The 26,933-nt window shown below is 39.4% G+C and overlaps 1 protein-coding gene across 1 annotated transcript in view; it reads left to right on the forward strand.

Annotated features, from left to right (window-relative positions):
* Nucleotides 1-3,902: 3,902 nt before the first annotated feature.
* The window catches only part of LOC102857230 (V-type proton ATPase subunit B, brain isoform-like), a 33,361-nt gene continuing 10,330 nt past the window's right edge, over nt 3,903-26,933 (forward strand). The window contains exons 1-10 of the mRNA XM_006884806.1: nt 3,903-4,053; nt 12,849-12,904; nt 17,033-17,131; nt 18,004-18,097; nt 18,211-18,288; nt 18,797-18,936; nt 19,229-19,330; nt 19,708-19,805; nt 21,461-21,584; nt 25,525-25,675. Of these exons, the coding sequence (XP_006884868.1) occupies nt 3,918-4,053; nt 12,849-12,904; nt 17,033-17,131; nt 18,004-18,097; nt 18,211-18,288; nt 18,797-18,936; nt 19,229-19,330; nt 19,708-19,805; nt 21,461-21,584; nt 25,525-25,675 (1,078 nt within the window). The 5' untranslated portion in view covers nt 3,903-3,917. The remainder of the gene's footprint in view (nt 4,054-12,848; nt 12,905-17,032; nt 17,132-18,003; nt 18,098-18,210; nt 18,289-18,796; nt 18,937-19,228; nt 19,331-19,707; nt 19,806-21,460; nt 21,585-25,524; nt 25,676-26,933) is intronic.

Consider the following 26,933-nt stretch of genomic DNA (forward strand, 5'->3'; position numbering starts at 1 on the left):
CTTCATATAGTCCAGCTTCTTGAATTATTTGTTCAGCCTACAGATTAAATAGGTGTGGAGAAAGATGAGAGTGGTGATTTCCCTCATCAAAGGTCACTTCCTATTCTTAGCTTTCTACTTTCCTTCTTTCTACCATTCTAGCCTTTTCTTCTAAGATTTTATTTGCTGACATTCCATTACATGAACTACAAACAATTTGCACATTAAACTTATTGCCAGAAAATAAATTCTGACTCAGGAGTGATCCTTTAGAACTGTGTAGAACACCCTCATAATATTTCCAATGTGTGTTTGATCCAGGTTATGACCTTCACTATTACTTGCTATGCATCAGAAAGCTGGACAATGACTAAGGATGAAAGAGAATTGATGACTTTGAGCTGTGGTGCTGGAGAAGAGTATTGAATATACCATGGAAGAAGAACAGGTTCATCTTGGAGAGGGTGAAGCTGAGCTGCTCCTTGGAGGCAAGGCTTCTGAAGCTTTGTGACATGTTGCAAGGAAGGACCAGCTCTTAGAGAGGGACATTTTGCTTGGGAGGCTGGAGCAACAAGGCAGGAGAGGAAGACCCTGGATGAGATGGATTGATCTAGTGACTGGGGAAATAGGTGTGTCAGAGACAATAAGGTTGGCTCAGAGTAGAGCAGGGTTCAGAGCTGTTGTACATAGGGTCACTATGAGTAGCAAGTGACTCGATGTCACATAACAACAAAACAAAAACAACATACTCTTTACAGAGCTGACTACCACGTCTTTTTCCCATGAAGTGGCTAGAGGATTCAAACTTCCAACATTTTGTTACCAATGGAATATTTTAGCCTCTGTGTTGCCAGGGATTCTTTTTTGTTTACATTGTTGTTGTTTGCTGCCAAATCAGAAATGATTCATAATTGACCCTCCAGTGGGTTTTCAAAGGCTGTAAATTGCGCAGAAGGAGAGGGTCATCTTCCTCCCATTTCATCTTCCTCCCATTGAGCAGCTGGTAGAGTTGAACTGTATGCCTTTGGGTTGGCAGCACAACTCCTTACCACTTGACCACCAGAACTCTCCATATTTAAGAATTGTTGTTATGTCTTGTAGAATCAGAACCCACTCATAGCTGACCCTCTTGTGGGTTTTCAGAGGCAGTGCTCTGTGATAATAAATACTGAAAAGAGTTCCACTTTGCTTTAGTTTATCACAATGATTTTAGAGCCTCAGTTTCCTTCACTGGGTGTCATATAATACCTATCAATAACACTTGCTTAAGTGGTGTGGTACAAAGAAGCTGTGAGGTTTTATATTAAAGGCACAGAAATGATACATCTGAAATAGACAACTGAGTAATATTACACTTGTAATATACCACCATATGCAAATGTTGTTGTTGTTGTTGTTATGTGCCATCGAGTCGTTTGCGACTCATGGTGACTCTATGTACAACAGCCCTAAACCGTGCTCTATCTTGTGCCAATCTCACTGCCTCTGACACACCCATCCCGATTACCCCAGTCACTGAATCAATCCACCTCATAGAGGGTCTTCCCCTCCTGCACTGTCCCTCTACTCTACCCAGCACGATGTCCCTCTCCAAGGACCTGTCTCTCCTTACAACATGTCCAAAGTATGTCAGACGAAGCCCCAGAATCCTTGCCTCCAAGGAGCAGCCTGGTTTAATCCTCTCTACGATGAATCTGTTTGTTTTCTTGGCAGTCCATGGTACATTCAATACTCTTCTCCAGCACCATAGCTCAAAGGCGTCAATTCTCCTTCTATCCTCCCTAGTCATTGTCCAACTCTCTGATGCATAACAAGTGATTGCAAAAACCATGGCCTATATCAGGCAGACCTTAGTCTCCAGAGAGACACCGTTGCTCTTGAGTACTTTAGAGAGGTCCCTAACCGCAGACTTTCCCATCGCAAGACGTTTTTTTTTATTTGCTGGCTACTGGTGCCAAGTGGTGACCGTGGAGCCGAGCAAACTGAAGCTGTGAACAATCTCAATCTCTTCGCCATCCATTCTGATGCTACCGATTGGTCCAGTGGTGAGAACTTTTGTCTTCTTGACATTGAGCCTCAGTCCATATTGAAGGCTGCAGTCCTTGACCCTCTGCAGTAAGTGCATGAGGTCCTCCTCAGTTTCAGCGAGCAGGGTTGTGTCATCTGCATAACACAGATTGTTGATAGATTGTCCACCAATCCTAATGCCACGCTTCTCCTCATAGAGCCCAGCCTCTCGGATAATCTGCTCTGCATACATGTTGAAAAGGTATGGAGACAGGACACTTCCCTGACATACACCCTTCCCAATTTTGAACCATGCAGTGTTGCCCTGCTCTGTTCTGATGACTGCCTCTTGGTCCAAGTATAGGTTTTGCATTAGCACAATTAAATGTTCTGGGATTCCCATTCTTCTCAGAGTCAGCCAGTTTGTTATGATCCACGCAGTCAAATGCCTTTGCATAATCAATGAAACACAGATAGACATTCTTCTGGTATTCTCTGCTTTCAGCTAAGATCCATCTAACATCAGCTACAATATCCCTAGTATCACGACCCCTTCTAAACCTAACCTGGACTTCTGGCAGTTCTCTGCTGATGTACTGTTCCAGTCGTTTTTGGATAATCTTCAGTAGAACCTTGCTTGCATGTGAAATCAATGATATTGTTCTGTAGTTTCCACACTTAGTTGGGTCGCCCTTCTTTGGGATGGGAACAAATAAAGACCTCTTCCAGTCAGTTGGCCAAGTAGTTGTTCTCCAGATTTCTTGGCACAAGGAACATATATATGGGAGCTCTGGTGGCCTAGTGGTAAGAAACTGTGCTGCAAACCTAAAGGCAAGCGGTTCGAATCCATCAGGTGTTTCACAGAAGGATTAACAAGCTCCTTCCATGCGATTAACTGTCTCTGAAAACCTGCTGGAGGGTCACCTATGGGTTGTTTTCAACAGTACACATTAAACCACATGCATAAGCTTAAGACGAGCCCTGTTAATAAACTTGTTAAAGCTCAGCTGCTAACCAAAAGGAAAGGGCTTCCTTGAATCCACCAGATGCTTCGTGGGAGGAAGATGTGGCACTCTGATTTAATAAAGAATTTACAGCCTTGAAAACCCAATGGGGGAATTGTGCTTGGTTCCTGTAGGGTCGCTGAGTCAGAATGGGCTAGACTCAAAATCAATGGGTTGGCTTTGTTTTTATGTTTCAAACCTTAAAATGCCACCCCTCCAAAAAAAGGTTATTATTCACTTAATAGAATGCCTGTCTGCAGATAAAACAATAAGTGGAGTAGGAGTTAGAAGAGCGGCAAGAAATGCTGTCTCAAATGGACATCATTTGACTTTTTCTTGCACATTTGCCTTCCTCCCTCCTCCTCGATTCATTTTTGTCTCTCTCTCCTCCTCCCTTGTTTGCCCCCATCGTTTCTTTTCTTTTCCCCTTAAATCTTGCTTTCTCGAAGTCTCTCTTTCGCTTCTCCTACCTCACTTGACTCTGTAGTGGAGCCCTGGGAACAGAGTTGTGCTGCTGAACCAAAGGTGGAGCTTTTCTGGCAGTTCGAATCCACTACCGGTTACGAGAAAGATGGACAATCTCATCCTGAAAGATTACAGCCTTTGAAAACTCGCTAGAGGGTCAGCTAAGAGCCGCTTCTGACTGGACAGAAATGAACTCCTGCGTGTTTGTTCCTAGATTGACGCTCCGGCTGGCCCCAAGCCCGCCCAGCACGCTGGTCAGCTCCTCACGCATGCGTATTGGTTAAGCCCCCCCCCACTGGGAAACCCGAGTCACGAGTCGGGGGGGTCTGAGAGCGGCCAAGGAGGCGGGGCGAGGCGGGGACTCTGCAGCGCGCATGGGCGGAGCCGGCTGCGCGGGCCGTTCTGGCTATATCTGCGCTTGCGCGGAATTGCTATAGGGCCAGTCTGGACGGAGGAGACAAGATGGCGCTGCGGGCGATGCGGGGTATCGTGAACGGGGCCGCACCCGAGCTACCAGTGCCTACCAGTGGGCCGGTGGTGGGGGCTCGGGAGCAGGCGCTGGCTGTTAGCCGGAACTACCTCTCCCAGCCTCGCCTCAGTGAGTATCAGAGACCAAGAGGAATGCGGTCTTTGCTATTTAGCCCAGCCCCTCGCTCCCACTCACCTGCTTGGCCCGCGTCTGGGGGTGGGGGTGGGGGGTACTTAGTTTCCTCTGCGGTGCTGACTTCACCCACATATACCTCTTTTCTAGGAGGAGGTTTTCGTGTGTCTTACGTTTCCGTGATTATAGGTGGAGAGAGGGCAATAGCACCAATGGGACCCTTTCCCCCGGGGTGGTGGGATCCGCGCGTATTGCCCCATCGTTTTCCAACTTCCCAAACTGGAGTATTCCCGAGGCCAGGCGTTTGCTGCTGCTTGGCTCGGAGAGCTCTCTGCTGTCACTCCCATCTTTCTCTCCCCTTGACCTCGTTTGGTATTTGGGGGGGTCGAGCGATGCCCCGTCCATCCCCTCCCGTGGGGAGGAACGCGGGGCGAGTGGGGAGGCTCCTGTGGAGCGCGGACAGTGAGGTGCGGCCGCTGACGTGGATGGATGGCGAGTCTGCAGCCCGCGGAGATGCGGCTTGTTGTCAGATGGAGGGTCTGCTGCACGGGGAGATAACCTCGGCATCGCAGAACGCTACAGCTGAAACGTACCCTGCAGGTCACTAGTGCAGCCCTCTCCTTTTACAAGTGGTTTCTGGGAGGGGGGGTAGGACTTGCTAGAGCTCAGACACCTAATTCGTGACAGGCCAGGAACTAACATTCCAGGCTTCTTGACTACTTATTAGGTGTTTTTGGGTTTTTTGTTTTTGTTTTGTTTTTTTTTTTTTTGTAGCCTTTGCCTCTTTATTTACGACTAACAAGAGTAATTAAATGAATGCAGAGACACCAGGCAGTTAGACATCACAGGTGCTGTTGTGATTATTTTTAAAAACCCTTAATGCACCAGGTTGAAATGGACAAGTCAGAAAGAAATGGTTCATGATTAGAATGATGGAATTGTGGAGCATCAGAGCTTCCTTAGAATCTTAGGATGAGCCTTCGAAGGGGATTTTTTTTGGGGGGGTTTGAGGTTTGTTTGTTTGTTTGGGGTTTTGTTGTGTGTGTGTTTTTTTGTTTTTTTTTTTAACTTGAGAAAGCGCATGATGTGTCTTTCTCCTGGTGGTGATACTGCATTTGCTCTGGTTAATTGCCAGAATGCCTGCCTGTGGGTGGCTCATTAGTTAGAAAGCATTTTGGATGAGGGGTTTTAGTCAGGGCAATCCCTAGCCTGACTAATCCTCTCCTGCCCTGTCACGGAGTCATGTGATAGCACTGCAGTGTGAGGAAGAAGGAAAGCACACTTGAGTCTATGGATTGCTGACATACCCTTTTCACCCTGAGAATTCTTTTTACCAGAGATGGGCTGTTAATGTGTTTATGCAGCTTGAAGTAAATGTTGCAGGAAATCTATTTTTAGAGGTTGGGAATAAGTTTATACTTAAGAATTACAAATTCTGACTTACAAATTACATCTGTATAGTTTCCTTTGGGTGAGACTGCTACTAATGATACTTGGTATACATTACAAAGATACAGTAGTCAGTAACCTTAAAAGTTGGTTGTTTTTAAGGATCCTTATAGATTGATACTCAAATTCTGAGAGTATCAACTGAAATTTGATGTTATTTAAAACTTACCCTGTGGTTAGAATAGTAAATCTTTAAGAAATATTTGTAACTCTGTGTGTGTGTGCATGCATGCGTGCTTGTTGAGTGATTTGTCCAGATGAGATTTTTCTTCCTAGTAAAACTGTTGTGCCGTGAGAATAAAATTGGTGACTACAACAGTGGGATCAAGCACAGTAGTTGTTGAGAGACTTGCACAGGATCAGTCAGTATTTTTATCTGTTGTAGGTAGGGATTGCTGTGAGTTGGAGCTGACTCAGCAGCACCTAACAACATTGTTATGCACCATCAGATAAGAACTGACTCATAGCTGACCCTCCAGCGGGTTTGCAGAGGCAATAAATCGTCTGGGAGGAGATTTAATAACTTTCTTAAATGGTGGTGGATTTGAACCGTGTGAATTCAGGTTGGCAACGCAGCTCCTTACCAGAGCTCCTTTAATAACATGTTGTTATTAGGTGCCGTCAAATCGAGGATGACTCAGTGACCCTATGAACAAAAGATTTGAACCCTGGTCTATCCTGTGCCATCCTCAACTTCCAACACCCAAGAGCCCATTGCAACAGTCACTGTGTCAGTCCACCTGGTTGAGAGTCTGGGAATCCCTTTTTATGTCTAGTGCCCAGCACAGTGCCTGCCACATAAAAAGTATATAAAATTGTTGTGTAACTTGCATTTAAATTCCTTGTTCTAAAAGCTTAAAAGATAGATTTTTACCATGGATGGAATCCAAGTAGGGACTTGGTAGCTTAGTTGTGTTGAGGTCCCTTTCTAGATCTCACTTATTTTGAAAAGTATAAGTGATAAAATTAGGCTGATAACTAACTATATGTTAATCTTTTTTTCTGTCTTACCACTTTCTTGATTCTGGTTAACAGTTTTAATTGCTTCTGAATATATATTTATTAAACAATTTTTCTAATAAAGATTGTTAATGACATCTTACGGAATATGTAATTATAGTTATTTAATGTATGCTTTTTGTTTGAGTAAAAGAATGGGATATTGGTAATTTTTACTTTATAAATTGACCCTGTTATAAACCAATTTTAAGATTACAGTACTGTTAACAAGAAATGAAAAATTAAATATGTGGAATTAAAATTAGAAAATTATCTTTTTAATGTCTGTAGTATCAAGGAAAGGAAATTTTATTTTTGTTTTAAACTGTGAACAAGGTTTGATGATATATGGTGATTTGGGCTTTAACCATTTTGAATTAGGTTGTCTCCATTGTTCTTAACATCCTAGATCAACTTAGTTTCTTACTTCATAAGCCAGAATTTACCCCAGCAAAAAGTCAAATTGAGGAACCTTTTGTCTTTACAACTTCTCCACAGGTGCTCAGGGTGTGAGACTCTACAGTTCTTGCACAATATAAGATGGTTGTTCTGGGTTTTTGTTTTGTTAATAAGGCAGAGGCTAGGACTAGGTCTCTTATTGTGCAACGGGAAATTTTCTCCTTGAAAATTTCACAATCGTTAAGTAGTGTTAGTAATATTGAACAATCTTACATCCTGCAGGAGGAAGAGGATATCATAGGTTTTGGTTTTCAGATGTTACTCCATAAGATGTTTATTGCTAGCCTAGTAGTTTGAAAATCAAAGATGTAACTTTTTGGTTGTAAAATGTATTAAATATGCCTGGGGAGCTCTGGTGGCAGGGAGCTGCAACTACAATCCCAGAGGCGCATAGTTCGAATCCACCAGATGCTTTGCCTGGGAAGGAGGGACAATCTTCTCCTGTACCAGTCAGATCTGATTTGATGGTACACTCACACAAAAATAATAAAATTAAAAACAAACAGACAAACCAAAATGTATTAAGTATGCAATAAAAGCTTGTATCTGCTTTGTTATTGTCAGAAGTTCTGATCATCTCTCACATATCTACCTTGGGACTCTTGTTCTTACTCATTTGGAAATTTTCAAGAGAAGAGTGACCATTATTTTGGTAAATGGAAATATTTATGGAGTTTTTAAAAATGGTGTAAAAGAAGCAGGGACAACATGGGGGTGGCCAGGTCTGACTTTTACCAATTTCATAAATATAAACTGTCCCTATAAGTAATATCCTTAGTACCCTACAAATGTGAGCTCTGCTGGCCTAGTGGAAGGAAGCTGTGCTGTAATCCTGAAGGCACGTGGTTTGAGGCCACCAGCTTCTCCATGGGAGAAGGATTGGTAGTCTCCCTTGCGATTAATTGCCTCTGAAAACCTGCTAGAGAGTTCAGCTGTGGGTCCGTTCCAACTCTTTGATGCACAGCACAACACACACAACCCTACATATAGCTACATGGTCAGATATCCCACCCCACAAGCTCCTGCAGCTATTTCTGCTAATCGTTAGGTTCAGTGTTCATTGCAGCTTGACTCTTAGACTTTACTCACAGTTGTGAGGTTTATTAGGGAAATTTTTGAGGGAGTGGGAGAGGCAAAGAATATCACACATTGTAGGTCCAGGTTTAGTCTAGCAACCCTATCCCTGACAAACAGCAAGACATAATTCCTCAGTTAGTTCAGCTAGCTTTTCAGTCAACAAGTGAAAGTCTAGGTTTTGTTCAGCAGAAAACTACACTTGGTTTCCTCAGTCATCCAGAAGACTTTATCAGAGCAGTTATACAAGTCAGCTTTTCAGTCATCCATGAAGCAAACCTTGCCACAGTCTCTTCACCTCTCCACTACTGTTTTTTCATGGTGTGGAAAGCACACATTTATATTGATCCCACAGCTGTTGATGGTTTGGTAGACCATATGTCTGCAATTAAGGTAGCTGGAGACCAGGCCCCTTGCTGGGACTAACATAGTGGATGTTGAGTACCATCAAGTTGAAACCAATCTGTAGCTGACCCTCTGGCGTGTTTTCAGAGGCAGTTAATCACAAGGGAGGAGATTGCACATCCTTCTCCTGCAGAGCAGCTATGGATAGAGTGCCATTGGGAATCCACTGCAGCTTCTTACCACTGGGCCTCCAGAGCTCACCATGTATGTGTGTGTGTGTGTACACACACATATATATGTATGTATATATAGATTTTTTTCTAATTATTGTTCCTATATGTAATAACAATTATCATAAACATCTATTTATTAGAAGCTTTTTCTTAAGTTTAAAGTGGACGTGTTACCCGCTTTGCCTGCCTAACAATATTTTGGAAAGAAAAACTGAGATAAACTTTCTGGCATAGTCCAGAGAGCATTGTGCAACTAACTCATAGACTGCACTTCTCTGGGTTAAAATCTACCACTTGCTCTGTTGGAGCAAGATGAGCAGATTCCTTCTGTGTGATTACAGACTAAAAATTTGCTAGAGTTATGTCAGAACTAACTCAATGGCAGGAATTGCCATGTTTTATAGAAGTAATGGTTCACTGTAAGAATTCTCCCCTTTCATGTGGGGTACTGGGTTTGATTCCTGATAGGCCCATCTCCTGACGCAGCCAACCACTACTCATCTGTTAGTGGAGGCATGCATCCTGCTGTGATGCTGACATGTTTCAGTGGAGTTTCCAAACTGCAACAAAGTAGGCTGAAATGCCTGATCTACTTGTGAAAATCAGCCAGTGACAACTGTGGATCACAGTGGTCTGATACACAATTGATCTAGAGAGTGGCACAGGACAAGACAACATTTCCTTCCACTGTACATGAAATCACTGGGAGTCAGATTGACTATGTGTCTGCTACTACCAGTAGAGATGATCGTAAAAGGGAAGTTCTTTGCAAGTGCAAACTTCAGTGGTATTTTTATGTGGTTTCAATTATATTTATATCATTTATTAGTGTATTTCATTGCAATCTAGTCAATTCTGATTTCTAGAGACTCTGTGGGACATAGAGGGTCATATGGCTGTACTTTTTGGAAGCTGACTGCTAACATTTTTATCCCACAGAGGGTTTGTGGCGCTTAACTGCCAGCCCTTCAGTTAGCAGCCAAGCACTTAATCACTGTGCTGCCAGAGTTCCTTAATTTTTGGTTTATTGTTTTATATATGTCAATTTAAACTAGGCACATTTCTTTACTTTTGATTTGTATCTGAAATAGTCTTCTGTTTTTCCTGCTTTACAGCAAGGAAGATCTGCTGAAGTATTGCTTCAATACTCTGTTCTCTGTTTAAACACTCTCGTGACTACACACTGTCAAAGTACTGTTTTATAGTAGTGGCAAAATACTGGCATTAAGGAAATATTTCCGAGTATGCTAAATGGTAAACGTGGCCTATGACATTTTGGGTGTTGTAGCTGCAAATAAATATGACGGTGCATCAGACTATGGAAATTGAAAAGCTTAGTTTTAGAGTTTGGGCTGTGTATATATAGCCATAGAATTAAAAGAACAAAGGACTCTGGAACCAGATACATGAATGAGTTTAGAACCTTCAATCCATTGCTTAATTTCTCAGAGAATTTATTTTCCTTATCTTAAAACTTAACAATATAAAAAAAATAAAAAACCACAATAACAAAAAAAAACCTTAAGAATATTATTACCAAAGGCATCTGATACAGAGATTGAGTATTCCTGACCAAGCACTTACCAAATGTGTGTTGTTTTTAACCAGTTTGTTTGGAAGACAGTAGACTTTCCCCCCTCCAGATGTCTTTATTTAAAAAGGAAACAAATTTTGTGTATCTTATAAATTTTTATTTGTTTTGGTTTTTTAATTGGCTTTGAGTTTTAAAGGTTACTGTAGAAATCATTTATAATATCAGGTAGATCTGGTGGTCTACTGGCAAGAAGCTGCACTGTAATCCTGGAGTAAGAGGTTTGAACCTGCCAGATGCTCTGGCCAAGAAGGAAGGGCAATCTCTTCCTCTACCAGTCAGATCCGATTTGACAGTACACACAGACACACACACACAAAATTTAAAGAAAAATTACTCCTAATATCATAGATTTTTTTTCTTTTTAAAAAAAGCTATTCCTTAGAGGAAATGCAAGCTTGTCTAATGGGTTAAAGTCAGCTTGATACACTACTTCCAGGAAAAACTGTGACTAGTGTTTCTTTTTTCTTGATCATGCTTTTTTGCTCGTGACTGGAAAAATGTAACCATTTTGAAGGAGGTTGAATTTTAAACATGAGATTCTGAGCCATCTGTAGCCATTATTGTAGGCAACAGTAAAAGTTCAGAGGTGATTTAAATTTTACTGGTGAAGAGAATTTAAGAACCCAAAGAATTTTATTGTTAATACATTTATCCAAAGCACTTGCCTATAAATGTCAGTGTGATCTCTACTGCCTTCTACCCAATTGCCACCTTCAACCTTCTCAGCTGTTTATTTTTTAGAAAGGTTTTTAAAAATGCTTTTGTTTCTATATTTTTACAGCTGGTCTATAGGAAAAATAATTCTAATATAATTCACTTTTCATTCCAGATAGCATTACTAGAAAGTCATTGAAAACCAGTTTTAAAACTGAAAAATATTCTAATAAGTCAGAAATATGTTTAAAGAGTGATTGTTTTTAAACAATGGAAAGGATTATGGTGAGTTAAAAAGTAACAAATAAGGGGGAGTTACTACTCTTAGTGGAATGATTAATCTTTTTGGATTATCATTCATTCAGTAGTTATTAAGATTTGGATTGTCCTTTATCTAAAGTATTTTTTTTTAATCTAAAGTATTTTTTAAGTCAGTTTGGAGGCCACTGTGTTCAAACAAATATTTGATTTGAATTTAAATGTGAGTAAAGCACAGAGCCTCCTGATATTGCTTGTCTGCTTTAAATCGGCGTTGACACTTCCTTCCTGGCTGGAAAAATTGAATTTTTAATTCTTAAGCTCCTTGAATGGACAGACTAGTTATTAAATGATTTCTTCATTCTTGGGAGGTGGTGGTGTCAATATTTGTACCAGAAATGTCTGCCCAAGCTTGTTATAAGACTTTCTAAAAAAAAATGAAGCATGTTTATTGAAATGTCAGCCATAAAGGAACAAATATTCAGTAATTTTACTTATAAGAAACATCTAAGATAGGCAAGAAGAGTGTAGAGATCAGACTTTATTAATAGTTAACATAGACAGGTGGGAGGAAGGAGAAAAGAAGGAATTATTGCTTATTTCATGGATATAAACTATTATAATTTTAAATTGAATTAATCTTTAAGTTTTCTGTTAAAGTTTCTATTTAAAGACCAATATGATGGAGTGACAGCACAAGAAAGACCCTCGATGAGATGAAATGATTCAGTGACTGGGGTAATGGAGATAGGTGTGTCAGAGATAATAAGAATGACAGTTTAGAGCAGGGTTTAAGGCTGTTGTACACTATGAGTTGCAGGCGACTCAATGGCACGTAACAACAATGATGAACTTAGATGTGATAACATTAAAGGCTGGCTATTTCTTTTCTCTAATGAGAGGCTGTGCCCTTTAGAATAGACTAATGAGTTTTTTAGGGCTTAATTTGCAATAGAAAATAATCCGTAGCTGAACTCATTTAACTTTTTCCTTCCCTCAGTGTGCAGCCCCTGTCAGTGCTCACAGCCCATCGGTAAAGAGGCTGAGCAATGGTCTGAGACTGCAGTTCATTTTCGGCTGGGTACACTAGGAAAGACTTAGAAAGAAAGACTCAACTAACATTTATTGATGTTTTGTTTTTTGTTTTGTTTTGTTTTTTAAAAGGTAACTTATTTGATATCTGGCCTTTGGTGTCATTCTTCATATTCTGCTTCGTAAAGCTCTTTTCCTTTTACTTTCATGATGGCCTTTTCCCTTACAGATGGTATTTTATATTTTCAGTACATTTTTCTTGTTGAGTGGCCCTATGGAACAAGTAGAACTAACTCATAGAATTTCCAGAACTAATCTTTACAGAAGCAAATTGCCCCATCTTCCTCTTTAGGTGATTTTAAGCAACTGACCTTCCATTTAGCGACTTGATCACTGCAGTATCTAGGCTCCTCGCCTATATTACAGACAGTATTTTGCCTACTTGTCTTTGTGAGTTTTTTGTTAGTTTTGCTTAAAGTTAAGGATTCCCTTTCTCTTCTTTATCTGCTTTTCTAATTCTATCCCAAGATTCAACTCTTAAGTGTGACCTCCTGTAAACGTTATACTTTGAAAATTGTTACTATTTGAGTGCTCATATTTTAATAGCTGTGGTAAAATGGTAATCTTTTCATAATACCAGAGAAGTAATTTAGGATATTGTGCTAAGGCGCTGATTGTTCTGTGTTTCTTTCCAGCCTACAAGACAGTATCAGGAGTCAATGGTCCACTAGTGATCTTAGATCATGTTAAGGTAACACTACTATTTATTAAAGTTATAAAACTTTTAAAATCGGTTATGTTTTTAAGTCATTCCTTGATCTGAATGTTAGTGCTACATCAAAACACAAAACTAAATCATTGCTGTCAAGTTGGAACAGACTTATACCTGCCCTCAAGTAGCTTTACAGAGGTTGTAAATCTCATGCTAGGACATTGATTAACCGTCTTTCTCTCTTGGAGCAACTAGTGGCTTCAAACCACCTGCCTTGGATTTGCAGCATAACTCCTTATCAGCCACTAGTGCTCCCTAAGTAGTGCTTCATGTTTTTATTGTTGGTAGGTGCTATGTGCCAAGAGTGTTGCGATGGGAAAGTCTGCAGTTAGGGACCTCTCTAAAGTACTCAGGAGCAACAGTGTCTCTCTGGAGACTAAGGTGCGCCTGATAAAGGCCATGGTCTTTGCAATCACTTGTTATGCACCAGAGAGTTGGACAATGACTAGGGAGGACAGAAGGAGAATTGACGCCTTTGAGCTGTGGTGCTGGAGAAGAGTATTGAATGTACCATGGACTGCCAAGAAAACAAACAGATCCATCCTGGAGAGGGTTAAACCAGGCTACTCCTTGGAGGCAAGGATTCTGTGGCTTCGTCTGACATACTTTGGACATGTTGTAAGGAGAGACAGGTCCTTTTAGAGGGACATCATGCTTGGTAGGGTAGAGGGACAGTGCAGGAGGGGAAGACCCTCTATGAGGTGGATTGATTCGGTGACTGGGGTAATCGGGATGGGTGTGTCAGAGGCAATGCGATTGGCACAGGATAGAGCAGGGTTTAGGGCTGTTGTACATGGGGTCGCTATGAGTCACAAATGACTCGACGGCACATAACAACAACAACAAACAACAGATGCTATGTAGTGGAGTGTGACTCATAGTGACCCTATGAACAATAAATCTGAACCCTGTCTTATCCCGTACCATCCACACAGTCTCTGACACACTCAAGCCCATTGCTACAGTTCAAATCTACCAGCTACTCCACAGGAGGAATTATGGGCAGTCTCTTTCTGTGCGATTAACTGCCTCTGAAACCCACTAGAGGATCAGCTATGTATGAGTCAATGCCAACTCAATGGTATACACCAACAACATTCTATCTTTAGATGTAACTGTAGATAAGCATTATAAACATTATTACTAGAAAAAGAGACACAGAATATAATCTTCAGACACCTTGAATTTAGATTTCTGCCTGAGCTCTATAAAATATCATCAGAGACGATAATGCTCATCACCGGGCCTACAGTAGGCAGTATTATGATAGATGGAGAAAGGACTAAGGTTGTTAAAGATTTCATCTTGCTTGGATTCACAATCTGCACTCTTGGTACCAGCAGTCAGGAAATCAAAAGACGAATTACGTTGGGAAAATCTGCTGTCAAGGACCTCTCCACAGTGCAACGATGTCATTCTGAAAATTAAGGTATGCCTGATCCAAGCCATGGTCTTCTTAGTTGCTTGCTATGCATCTGAGAGCTGGACAGTGAATAAAGATCACAGAAGATGATTCAATGCCTTTGAGTTATAGTGCTGGAGAAGAATAGTGAACATAAGATGGACCTCCAAGAGAACAAATGGGTGTTTCCTGGAAAGGGTAAAAACAATTTGCTCCTTGGAAACAAACATTTTGAAATTCAATCTCACATACTTTGGACATGTCACCAGGAAGGACCAGTTCTTGAAGGACATCATGCTTGGAAGGGTAGAGGATCAGAGGAAAGGAGGAAAACCCCTTAGAGATGAATTGACAGAGTGACTGTGGCTGTGGGGTCAAGTATGTCACAGGGGAGTTTGGCTTAATATACAAGATTCAGAACCATTTTTCATAGGGTCACTATGAGTCAAAACAACAAGCACACTTTTATTGAACTTCTTACATCTTTTCACCTTAACTGAAGACAAACAATGTACTTAGGGAGAGAAGCTCTAGAAACATTCTCCTATAAGTCAGGAATAAGATAAGAGTACCTTCTTTCACATTACTGTACACCTTTGTGCTTGGAACCTGTCCAGTACTGTGAGAAAGAGAAATTAGGTTATGAAAGAATTGGAGAGGAACTATCATTTCTTGTGGGGCTTTAGGGTTCAGTAGTAGAATCGTCACATTCCCTGTGGGAGACATGGTTGCAGTTCCCTGCAAATAAACATCATATGCAAGCAGCCATTACCTATTTCTGTCTGTAGAGACTTGTGATACTGTGAATGCTGTAAAGGGCTCAGCAAAATTTGAAGCCTGAGATGAGTTAGGATGAAAAGCTTGGCAACCAACTTATGAAAATCAGCCAGTGAAAACCCTGTAAGTGGCATAGGTCCATATATATTTACATATGTGGAAGACCTGGGACCCAAAAACATTTCCTTCCATTGTGCATCAAGTTGTCATGTGTTTTGGGCCAACTTAATGCCAGGTAACAATTACCATTTCTTTATGATTGTTTAATATCTTGATTAACTTAAAATTCATGTCATTCACAGGAAACTTGAGACAGTGATATAGGACTGAATATAGTCTTAGTCTACAGAAAGTAGTAGAATGAGACTTTCATGATAATATGTTGTTGTTAAGTGCTGTCAAGTCGCAGGTGACTCATAGCGACCCTATGAACAAAAGTCCTGGACACCTCCTGTATTACGTTCGTCCTTTCTCCAGGTTCATAGAATTTCCAGAGGCAAGCTATTTATAGAAGTGGATGCCCCTCCTGACTCCAAGCTTGTTTTAATTGGGGAGCTTCACCAAACACTGTCTGCCATGGAGACGCCAGCCATCCCACCCGCTTAGCCAGCTGGCTGACTTCCAGAGTCCCCAAGCCTCGTGAAGGACAATAATATAATCAATGTTAAAAGACAAATGGAGAAGATATTCACAAAAGAATTACCCAGAATATATAAACTTCTGCCAATAAATAAGAAAAAAACAGACCTTGTAGCAAAATGAAGAAAGGACATTAATAATATGTTTAAAAGAAAGAAAGTTTGAAACTTTTTAACACTATTAAATAGACAGAGTTTAGGGGAAGGGTACTTTTGAGTACTACTAAGGAGATTGCTCCTTAGAGACAAGGATAGTGAGACTTCAGTCTCACACTTTGGGCATGTGGTCAAGAGGAACTAGTCCTTGAAGAAGGACATCATGCTTAAAAAAGAGTCAGCAAAGGAAAAAAAGACTCTTAACAAAATGGAATTGTGAGGATGGTGCAGGGTTGGGCAAGATTTTTACCTCTTTGTACAGTCTATAGTTCGAGTTGCTTTGGCAGCACTTTAGAAGAAGGGAATTCTGGTGGCGTGTTAAGAAGCTGTGCTGCTAATCCAAAGAAACTAGGTTTAAATTCACCCTACCAGCTGCTCTGCAGGCAAAAGATGAGCAGTCTCCTCCTGTGTACTTAACTGCCTCTGAAAAGCCACTGAAGAGTCAGCTCTGGGTCTGTTCTGACTTGATGGTACATAACAACAAAGAGAAAAAAGATAAATTCCTGTGCTTTATATGACAAATCCAAAGCCGAAAAAAAAGGTCACAGAATGATTTCTATAGTATGTTGTGATTTATATAAACAAAAGATTATACAAGAATATTTTTGGGAACATGTATGTAAAATATTAAAAATATATTAGAAAAATATGCAATTGGTTAGTAGAATTTGAAGGTAGAGTGACTAAGGAAATTTTAGCAGTACTGCAGTATTTAATAACATTTCTCCCTCCCACCCCTCATAAGCGCATATTTGATTACAGACATAGAGACCAGTTCTGAATGGTAGGAATATGACTATTTATATATATATATTTTTTAATCTTTCTATAGTCCAAAGTTAAAACATAAAACAGTTGAAAAGAAAGAAATTTAATTGCTTTACTTTCATGGATTCAAAATCCTTCTTGTATATATGTTCTGTGTGGGTAGAATGTGTGCCAATGGCGTTTTATTAAGACTTCAAAATCTAAGGATTGTAAGCTCTGTAAATACTTTTGTGAGGATGGAAGGGGAATATGTATGCACATAAGCTGTGTAAAGACAATAGGGTATATAGAGTGTTTTGGGGAACTTTTAATGGGAAGGAACTTTTAAAATGTTGGTTGTTGATCCTTCTTGTTTTTCCTCCTTAGTTTCCCAGATATGCTGAAATTGTCCACTTGACATTACCAGATGGCACAAAGAGAAGTGGGCAAGTTCTAGAAGTCAGTGGATCTAAAGCAGTGGTTCAGGTAAGCATCATTCTCAAAACTTGGTCAGTTGAGGTTTTTCCTACCACAAAAACATGGGAGACCTAGCTTGTTTGTTCTAGCTCACTGGGTGAAATGAAGTGTTTTGTGCTTGAATCCTGACTGTAGGGGAAAAATTATTTTTAAATTTTTCTCCTCACCCCCTAAATGTTAGCTTCATATATTATTTCCAGCTCAGTAGCTCCTCCATTAATTCAGTTACCCCTTCTTCCTCCAGTGGATAAAACAAAACAGTAATATAGGAGTGATACAAAATCAGAATTTACTGGCATAAAACCAAAACTGTATCTTAGAGAAGAATCTTTTCCTTTAAATTGTTTCTTAGATTCCTAGTTTTTCACGATTCCTGATAATTAGAAATGCCAGGTTCTTCAAATAGTTTGTTCCCTACAAAAATATAGCAGGGATGGCTAAATATTCCGTTAAAGGTCAGATAAGAAATACTTAATGCATTGTTGAGGCCCTTAAGGTCTCTGTTACATAATCATCATTATTTTTTAAACCACTGTTTACAAAGTTAAAAACATTAGCTTAGCTGTCAGATTTGGCCTATAGGCATAGCTTTGCCAACCTTGGTATAAAGAGTGCTAATTTAATTCATCAAAATGAGCCCTTCTGGGCCTTCCCTCCATATTTCCTTTCAGGAAGGAAGGTCCATCCCTTTGGGGATATAACTTCCTAATAAATCTATCATTGCTGTTTTACTCTAAAAAAGAAAAAACGAACCCTTCTTTGTTATTAGCATAATGTCCACTTTTATTATTTTATTTTATGTAGCTCTTTAGTGGGGATAAAATTTAAGTACCCAGGTAAATTTCTATTATATTGTTCATTTCTGATTCCTTTCTTGATAGGTATTTGAAGGTACTTCAGGTATAGATGCCAAGAAAACGTCATGTGAGTTTACTGGAGATATTCTCCGAACACCCGTGTCTGAGGATATGCTTGGTAAATATAATTGTTCCTCTGAGCAGAGATCTGGTTTCCTTTTAAACATATTTCAAAAAGTCTAGAAAAGTAATGAATATTTAAAAGCCAGTATTCACTCTTCTGTTTCATAGGTCGGGTATTCAATGGATCAGGAAAACCCATTGACAGAGGCCCTGTTGTGTTGGCTGAAGACTTCCTTGACATCATGGGTAGGGATAGTATTTAGACTTCTGTATTTTGGGGAATTATGCCATTTCCAGAGAGAGAGAGAGATGGACATTAAGTAATCAGCCTTTTATCAGTGACTTCTTCGGTAACGTCTGTATTTAATAATACACTTACTTTCTTAAGTGTAAATGGCTTACTCATTTGACATATGATATGTAATACTATGTATAATAGTCTTGCATATATTATTTTAAAATATCACTGTAGACAATCTGAAATGTAAATAGTAAAGTCATGGTGTTGAAATAAAGATTCTTATTTATTTAACTTGAAGAACTTGTTCTGCCACCATATTTGTAAAGCTTTGAAATACTGATGAAAAATATTTTAGCAGTTACAGGAGTCAGTAATTTTTTTTTTAAGTTAAGAGAAATACTTTAACTAGTACTAATCTTTTCTCCTGCTTGTTTTTGTGTTTCATGTGATTACTCTCATTCCTGAATAATGTGCAGATATCAAAATTTTCTCTTTCTGATATGTATTAATTAGGTCAACCAATCAATCCTCAGTGTCGAATCTATCCAGAGGAGATGATCCAGACTGGCATTTCAGCCATAGATGGCATGAACAGCATTGCCAGGGGGCAGAAAATTCCTATCTTTTCTGCTGCTGGCTTACCACACAATGAGGTAACAGAAAAGTATTTCTCAATGTTATACGTTTATTGTGATATCAGATGAAGAGTTTGCAAAATAAATGTTATTGTTTGTGTAATATAATTAAATTGAGCCTGTATTATGCATATCTGTCTTCTTACTAACCTGTCTTTGCAGATAGTAAAGAATATTTTTGACTGGTGAATGGCCCTTAAAGCATTTTAATTTTATTTATAATTAAAATTCCAAAAAGTTAACTAAAAGTTACTTCTTTGTAGAAATGTAATCCTAGATTTCAACTCAGTTCTTTTATACTCCTTATCAGATTGCAGCTCAAATATGTCGGCAAGCTGGTTTGGTAAAGAAATCCAAAGATGTTGTAGACTACAGTGAGGAAAATTTTGCTATTGTGTTTGCTGCTATGGGTGTAAGTATCTTTTTTTTTTCCATTTTCAGACAATATCTAAAATTAAATGTTTGTCTTACTAGAAAGAATACGGTGTTTTTTTTAAAAAAAAAAAAACAACCAAGCCCCAAAAACATAGTTGAATCTCTCTAGGTGGAGTAGTTGTTATCCTCACAGATTGGTCAAACTAAACATTAAAATTTAGCCTTCACTTGTGAAACTGAAGACTTAATGTTTCCTTTGCCCAAAGCAAATTGCTTGCTATGTTGACTTCGGCAAAACGTTTTTTGGGTAGTTGAAACTTTAATAGCACAATTTCAGATCCATAGTTTTGACCTTGATCAGAAATGGATGTTAAGATATTTTTTCCTACCACTAATGGTGTCATTGTTACTTAGGTAAACATGGAAACTGCCAGATTCTTCAAATCTGACTTTGAAGAAAATGGCTCAATGGACAATGTCTGCCTGTTTTTGAACCTGGCTAATGACCCAACGTAAGTCAATATAGCTCTTTCCTTTCACCCAGAATCAGGATTTAAAATGCTAGCTTATTTTTTAAGACTTTTGTGTACTATCAGACAGTCCTGCCTCATAGTGTTCCTGTGGAAGAATGTGGGAAAACTGCCTGTAGAGTTTCACAACTGAAATCTTTAAGAAGCATATTGGTCTTTTCTCTCAAAGAACTGCTAGTCACATACTTAGCTATTGCAGCAACCAGGCTCCATTTTCTAACAGCAAACCAATCTGTTGGAATTGAGTGAGTTCTGACTCATAATGACCTTGTACAGTAAAGTTGTTGTGTACTAGTGAGTCGGAACCAACCCATAACTGACTCTTTGGTGGGATTTTAGAGGCAGTTAATCACACAGGAGGGGATTGTTCATCTTTCACTCGTAATTTTAACTGCATTCCTTCAGGATTGCAGTGCAGCTTCTTGCCACTAGGCCATCAAAGCTACCTAGACAATAAAGTAGAACTGCCATTATAAGGCTTGCAGGTTGTCCATCTTCATGGAAGCACACTCCCCTATTTTTTCTCCTTTAGACTGGCTGGTCGGTTCTAACTACTGACCTTTTGGTTTATTATTTTTGTTATGTGCTGTCAAGATGCTTACCACTCACAGTGACCCTATATACAGCAGTTCTGAATCCTACTCTTGAGCCAACCTCATCGTCTCTGACACACCTGCCCTCATTACCCTAGTCAGAGTCAATCCATCTCATAGAGGGTCTTCCTCTCCTGCGCTGACCTCCACCCTCCCAAGCATGACATCCCTCTCCAAGGACTGGTCCCGCCTTACAACATGCCCAAATTAGATCAGACAAAGCTTCAGAATCCTTTCCTCTGAGGAGCAGCCTGATTTTACCCTCTCTAGGATGAACCTGTTTGTTCTCCTAGCAGTCATGGTATATTCAATACTGTTCTCTAGCACCACAGCTCAAAGACATCAATTCTTCTTCCATCATCCCTAGTCATTGTCAGAGTGCAGAAATTATTGAACAATATCATTAATATCACATCCAAGGAAGATTCTGCTGAAAATTATCCAAAAATGACTGGAACAGCACATCCAGATGTGCAGACTGTATTTAGAAGAGGCCATGGTATTATAAATATTACAGTTCATATTAGATGGATGTTGGCTTAAAGCAGAGAGAACCAAAGTAATGTCTATCTGTGTTTCATTGACTATGTAAAGGCATTTGACAGTGTGTATCACAACAAACTAGCTAAGTCTGAGAAAAATTGACCTTTTGGTTAACAACCAAGAAAAAAAATACTTCTTGTTAGAAAATGCATGTTGTACTTACTAAAATGAGGTCATTCCCACATTACATATTGCCTACCATGTGCATGTACACACAGGATATACCTCTTCTCTGACCCTGAGAAATCTGACCCACATTTTTTCCCTCACTTTTTATCTCTCACATTATTAGTTTTAAGATAGTATAATCTGAGAAATTACAAAGCATTTAAAGTTTATAGGACTAAGTGACTATTATAAAATATGTAAAATATCTGTCTTAATAGGAAGTTTTTTAAAATAACAAAATTTTGAAAAAGGAGTTTTATTGTATTTCCAGAATCACTTGATATTGTTGGTGTTTTTTGTCTGAGTGACACAAGACTTAATGCTTCATTTCAGCATTGAACGAATTATCACGCCTCGCCTGGCTTTAACCACAGCTGAATTTTTGGCCTACCAATGTGAGAAGCATGTACTGGTTATCTTAACTGACATGAGTTCTTATGCTGAAGCCCTTCGAGAGGTAACTTCCCCCCCCATTTTTATTAATTTTAATAAACTTTTACAGAGATTTTGGATTTCCATTCATTCATTGCTTCACTTTTCTCCCTGCCCACCCCTCCCCACCAGTTCCCTCCTCTCTTTGAAAATAAAAAGAAAAAAAATTCCTTCATTGGTATACAATTCCCCCATCCCCACCCCTCACCCCCCCTTTTTAACTCTTTTAAAGTATTTGTCCTAATCAAAGAGTCTGGTACTTGGCCATGGGAACTGGATTCAGTAGGGTTTTTTCCTCAGTTAAACAAAATGAGCAAATTTTCAGTGTCATTTTGTCTTTTGTAAATTTTCCTTATTCTTTTACTTGTGTCTTTTTAAACTTTATGATTCATGTAACAACTGAATACTTTAATTTGTTAGAGAGGAAAGTAAGACTATATGTGCCACTTTAGTGAAATTACAGAAGGGAGTTCTCAGTTATTAGAATATTGTGGTGTGACTATTGAATTGCATTGGGAAAATCTTCTGTCAGGGACCTCTTCAGAGTACTGAAAGCAATGATGTCAGTCTAGAGACTAAGATGTGCCTAATCCAGACCATGGTCTTTACAATGACTTGCTGTGCATCAGAGAGCAGGACAATAACTGAAGATAACAGAAGAAGAATCGATGCCTTCAAGTTGTGTTGCTGGAGAAGAGTCTTGAACATACCATGGACCACCAAGAAAACAGATAGATCTGTTTCAGGGAGGGTGAGACCAAGTTTCTCCTTGGAGGCTAGGGTTTTGAAACTCCATCCCACAAACTTTGGACACGTGGCCAGGAGGGACCGAACCTTGGAGAAGGGCATCATTCTCAGAAGGGTGGAAGGACAGCTCAGGAGAGGAAGACCCCAGATGGGATGGGTTGATACAGTAACTGGGGCAATGGGGTTAGGTGTGTCAGAATTGGTGAGACTGGTCGAGGACAGGACATGGTTCAGAGCTGCTGTACACAGGGTCATTATGAGTCACAGAAGACTTGACAGCACATAACTACATGCTCTCTCTTCACGGATAAGAACTGTAAAAGGGAATAAATAACGACAGCTCTTTTTCTCTTCCTTTCCTGGCAAGTTTATATGTACCCTGGCTGTCAGGTTTAAACCCTATTCAGCATTACATTTTCAGTGATGTTGTTATGTACCATACAATTGGAACTGGCCTATAGCTGACCCTCCAGCAGGTTTTCAGAGGCAGTTAATCATGCAGGAAGAGATTGCCCATCCTTCTGATTCTTTTTTTTTCCCTTATAAGCAAAAAAGGTTTATTAAGATAGAGGCATAGCTTGTGTTAAGTGGGTTATGCAAAAGAATTAAAATGAAAAAGAAAGAAGATGGAAGTGGAGGAAATGACCCCTGGAAAGATGGGTGAAACCAGACCTTATATCATGCTGCAGTAGAAAAGGAGAGTAAAAGCCTCCTCATTCAATTTTAATGATGCTGGTGTTTAAATAGAAGACCATACCCTGGCAACACCCTTTAAAACTTCTTCCTTCAGAAAACGCAGTGCTTATTGAGAAACCATGTTAGGAATATATCAAAGAAATTTTGTGGTATTTTCCAACAAGTTACTGTCCTTTTTAGTTGTTACTCCTTTAAGCACATTAAAAGGAAAAAGGCCTATGAAGTTGTATATTCCATAAAAATTCTCAAATTCTTCTTAAAATTGCCAAATTCCCTTATAGTGGTTCACTATATAACAGTGTTTTTTTTAAGACTAATTCTGGTCAAGGACTGGGCTTTTTGTTTTGTTTGTTTTTCCTAATCCATTGCACACCAATATTTTTATTGTGGAAGGGAAGAATTATAAAAAGTTTATATGATACACTCTAGATTTTTAAAGTTACTAGCCTTAGCAGGCATGACATCATCCTGTCAAATGACCATTAAGTTTTATTTATGCTTAGCACTATTTATTATTAGACCACAAATAGTACACTCCTTTGGAAGCTCCAGCAAATCCTTAAAAGTTGCACTTAATCCATCTGAGGTACAATTTATGGTTCTCTCCCTGTCTGTACAGATAGGAATGAAGGAAATCAAAGGTGCATATTTTTAAACTAATTGTTTTTAATTAGTGCAAAAGGCATATCCTATGGATCACATGAACTGCCTAGAGAGTGAAAGCACTAGGCTGTGCTCAGCAACCCACTGCTGAACACTCTACAAGGGATCACAGTGGAGGGTCCTGGAAGGGGGTGGGGAGGAATATAGAACACAACTCACAGTCACAAAAATTACCCAACCTGCTGGTCTAATGGTGGCTGATGATAACTGTGACCCTCAGTAACTCTTGGAGCATGTGACTAAACACCCCTGTGACTCAAAACCAAACAATAAGCAATATTGTGAAGGTGAGCAGTAGTAACAAAGATAACCACTGCTTAGAATAATTAGTCATAGTCATACAAGATCAGTAGAACAGTGTTTGCGCAGAGAGAAAGCTCAGAATGGATGGATAGGATAGAAAGATGCATAGTACTGAGAATCACAAATGGGGAGTAGGAAAAGTATTGTTATAATGTGAGGGCTGTAATTACTGACAAAGTATGAATAATTGGAAAACTAATTGCTCTATAAAGTTTTCACTCTAAGCACAGTAAATTTAATAAAATAAAAACCAACAATTGCACTCAATAATTCTGCGTTTCTTGAAGTTGTGGGTTAATGAATATGGGTACCTATTGTAAAAAGAGCAAGAGCCACAGTGAGACAGCCATATCTGACTTTTCCCAACTTCACAAAGGGGAACGGTCCCCATCAACATTATTATCACAGAATCAATCTTTATGAGGTCAGACATGTCCCCTACCTCTCTTACTTTCTACTCTTAATACTAATCTTTCTGCTTTATTATGTCCAAAATCCAATGTGATAGCCAATAGACCGCACCGAGTCATATTGGGGAAGTCAAAAGGTTATAATCCAGGTTAGTCACACAATACAGTCAGGACAGCTTCCAAAATGTGCTTGCAGGCTATCTCACCCTTGAACCTCACGGCTTAAGCCAGTGTTAACAAAGCTCTCAGTCCTGCAGATTATGGCCTCCCACTCCCATTTGTCCAACAAACTTGGGCAAAGATTCTTAGCTCTGGTTCCACTGGTCTAGCAGTCCCAAGATCCCATCTCACATCAAGTCGCTGCCTCTTTGTCTAATGTCAGATTCCCTGGCTCTCTGCTATGGCTGCTTTTCCTGTAGGCTCTCTTGCTTATTCTTTTCTTGGTGGGGAAGATCCTCCTACTGCTGTTCAGTTTAATAACAAGACTAGCCAGCCCCCTTGTGGATAGACTAGCATGCCCTATTTGCATAATCTTGCCCATCCACATAGGGCAAAATTAGGCAATGGCTAGAAAAACCATTTTAACAAACCCTTAACTCACAGTATCTCTTCAGAGAAAGACCATTTTTTGCTGCTCTTATTTTGTGTGATGGGAGAACAGATTGTTAGTTTTGTGATTTTTGGAAAATGATCTAATTTATATGATTCTTGAGTTTCCTTTTGACAGAAATATGGCTAATTATTCAGACATAAATAAATGGTTATAAGTAAATAAACAGCGTGGGTTCTATTTTACAAACTAAAAATGTTCTCCCAGTTTAAAGCATTTTGTAGTTGTGAAAGTGTAGGGTTAGTTTTCTATTCCGTTTATACACATTTCATTAGGTGACATTGTCTTATTGCCTCAATAAATCTTTTTCACTTGTTTTTCTAAAATAAAAGTATATGTATATACACACAAACATTATGGCAGTATGGTTTCAGAAGAAAAACATGATTCCCTTTGGTCAACACTTTTGTTGAAATAATCTTGACTTATATTCCTAAGAGATTTTTTTCTGAAGCTTATTCAGACAGACATATTTCACCCATGCTTTTCTTTTCATATTCTGGCACGTGATAACCCTCTTCCTTGATTGTTGTCAGGTCTCGGCAGCCAGAGAAGAAGTTCCTGGTCGGCGTGGTTTCCCAGGTTACATGTATACAGATTTAGCCACAATATATGAACGTGCTGGCCGAGTAGAAGGTAGAAATGGCTCTATTACACAGATTCCAATTCTCACCATGCCTAATGATGGTAAGTTTTTCGTCTTTTAAATATAGCAGATCTAAAAACAAACAGGTTTGTCCTGGAGGAGAGGGTAAAGCTGGGCTGCTCCTTGGAGGCAAGGATTTTGAAGCTTTGTCTGACATACTTTGGACACGTTGTAAGGAGGGACCAGTCCTTGGAGAGGGACGGCATGTTTGGGAGGGTGGAGGGACAGCGCAGGAGAGGAAGACCCTCAATGAGATGGATTGATTCAGTGACGGGGGTAATGAGGGCAGGTGTGTTGGAGATGGTGAGATTGGCACAGGATAAAGCTGGATTTAGGGCTTTATTTGTACATAGGGTCACTATGAATCACAGGCTACTTGACGGCACATAACAATTATAAAAGGAGCTCTGGTAGTAGCTCAGTGGCTAGGTGGTCAACTGCTAACAAAAAGGTCAGCAGTTCGTCCCCATCAGCTGTTCCTCTGGGGAAAAAATGAGAGCAGTCTGCATCTACTGTGATGTAGGGCTGCTGGGAGTCAGAATCGATTTAATGGCAGTGAGGTTTTAGCACCATATGAACTAGAGACCGTGTTCCTTTTTATTCTTGTTAAACCATGTAAGTTTTGGAGTTAAAAATTGTTATAAGACCTTATCCTCTAGGGTTAGGGTTAGGGAAAAAGAGAAAGAAGATTGTCCTCCAAAAGTTTGATAGTTACTTATGTATCAGTAATTTCATATATCTTAAAAATTACTCATAATTAATATTTTGTGGAAGAAAACTCGTTTTCTTTGTAATTTTAATTTTGCATTTTTATTAGCTATTTTTGAGGGCCTGCTGTTTTTGAAATATCGAAGAAACTAAGGAATTCAAATATTTGTGGTCTCTGCTTAGTGTAAGTTAATCTAGTTGGGATATATTTTATGTATGTGCATCAATTATTTAAGGTAGCTTATGCTAAGTGCCAAGTGAAGAACAGAGAAAGCAAATGCCACGGACTTTAGAGGGCACACTGATAAGGCCTGGTTACAGTTTACTCTTACTCTATATAGAAGCTTACAGTGCAGTACCTCTTGAGTTTTTATGCATAGGATGCTTTCTGGAGTAAAAACCATTCAGCACTCTTCATATGTTCATTGCCTTTTTGTCCTCATCTCACTTTTTTAAAGTTTTTTATAAGATCATATTGAAACTAATACATTATATTGGTTGTGCTACTCTAAATACTTTATAAATATGAACACCTTTGAGCCTCACCCACGTCTGAGAAGGTGCTGTTTTCTGAAGGACAAAATTAAAAAC

Source organism: Elephantulus edwardii, unplaced genomic scaffold (assembly GCF_000299155.1).
Source record: "Elephantulus edwardii isolate Elephantulus edwardi_28Jun2011 unplaced genomic scaffold, EleEdw1.0 scaffold00038, whole genome shotgun sequence".
NCBI classification, from domain to species: Eukaryota; Metazoa; Chordata; class Mammalia; order Macroscelidea; family Macroscelididae; genus Elephantulus; species Elephantulus edwardii.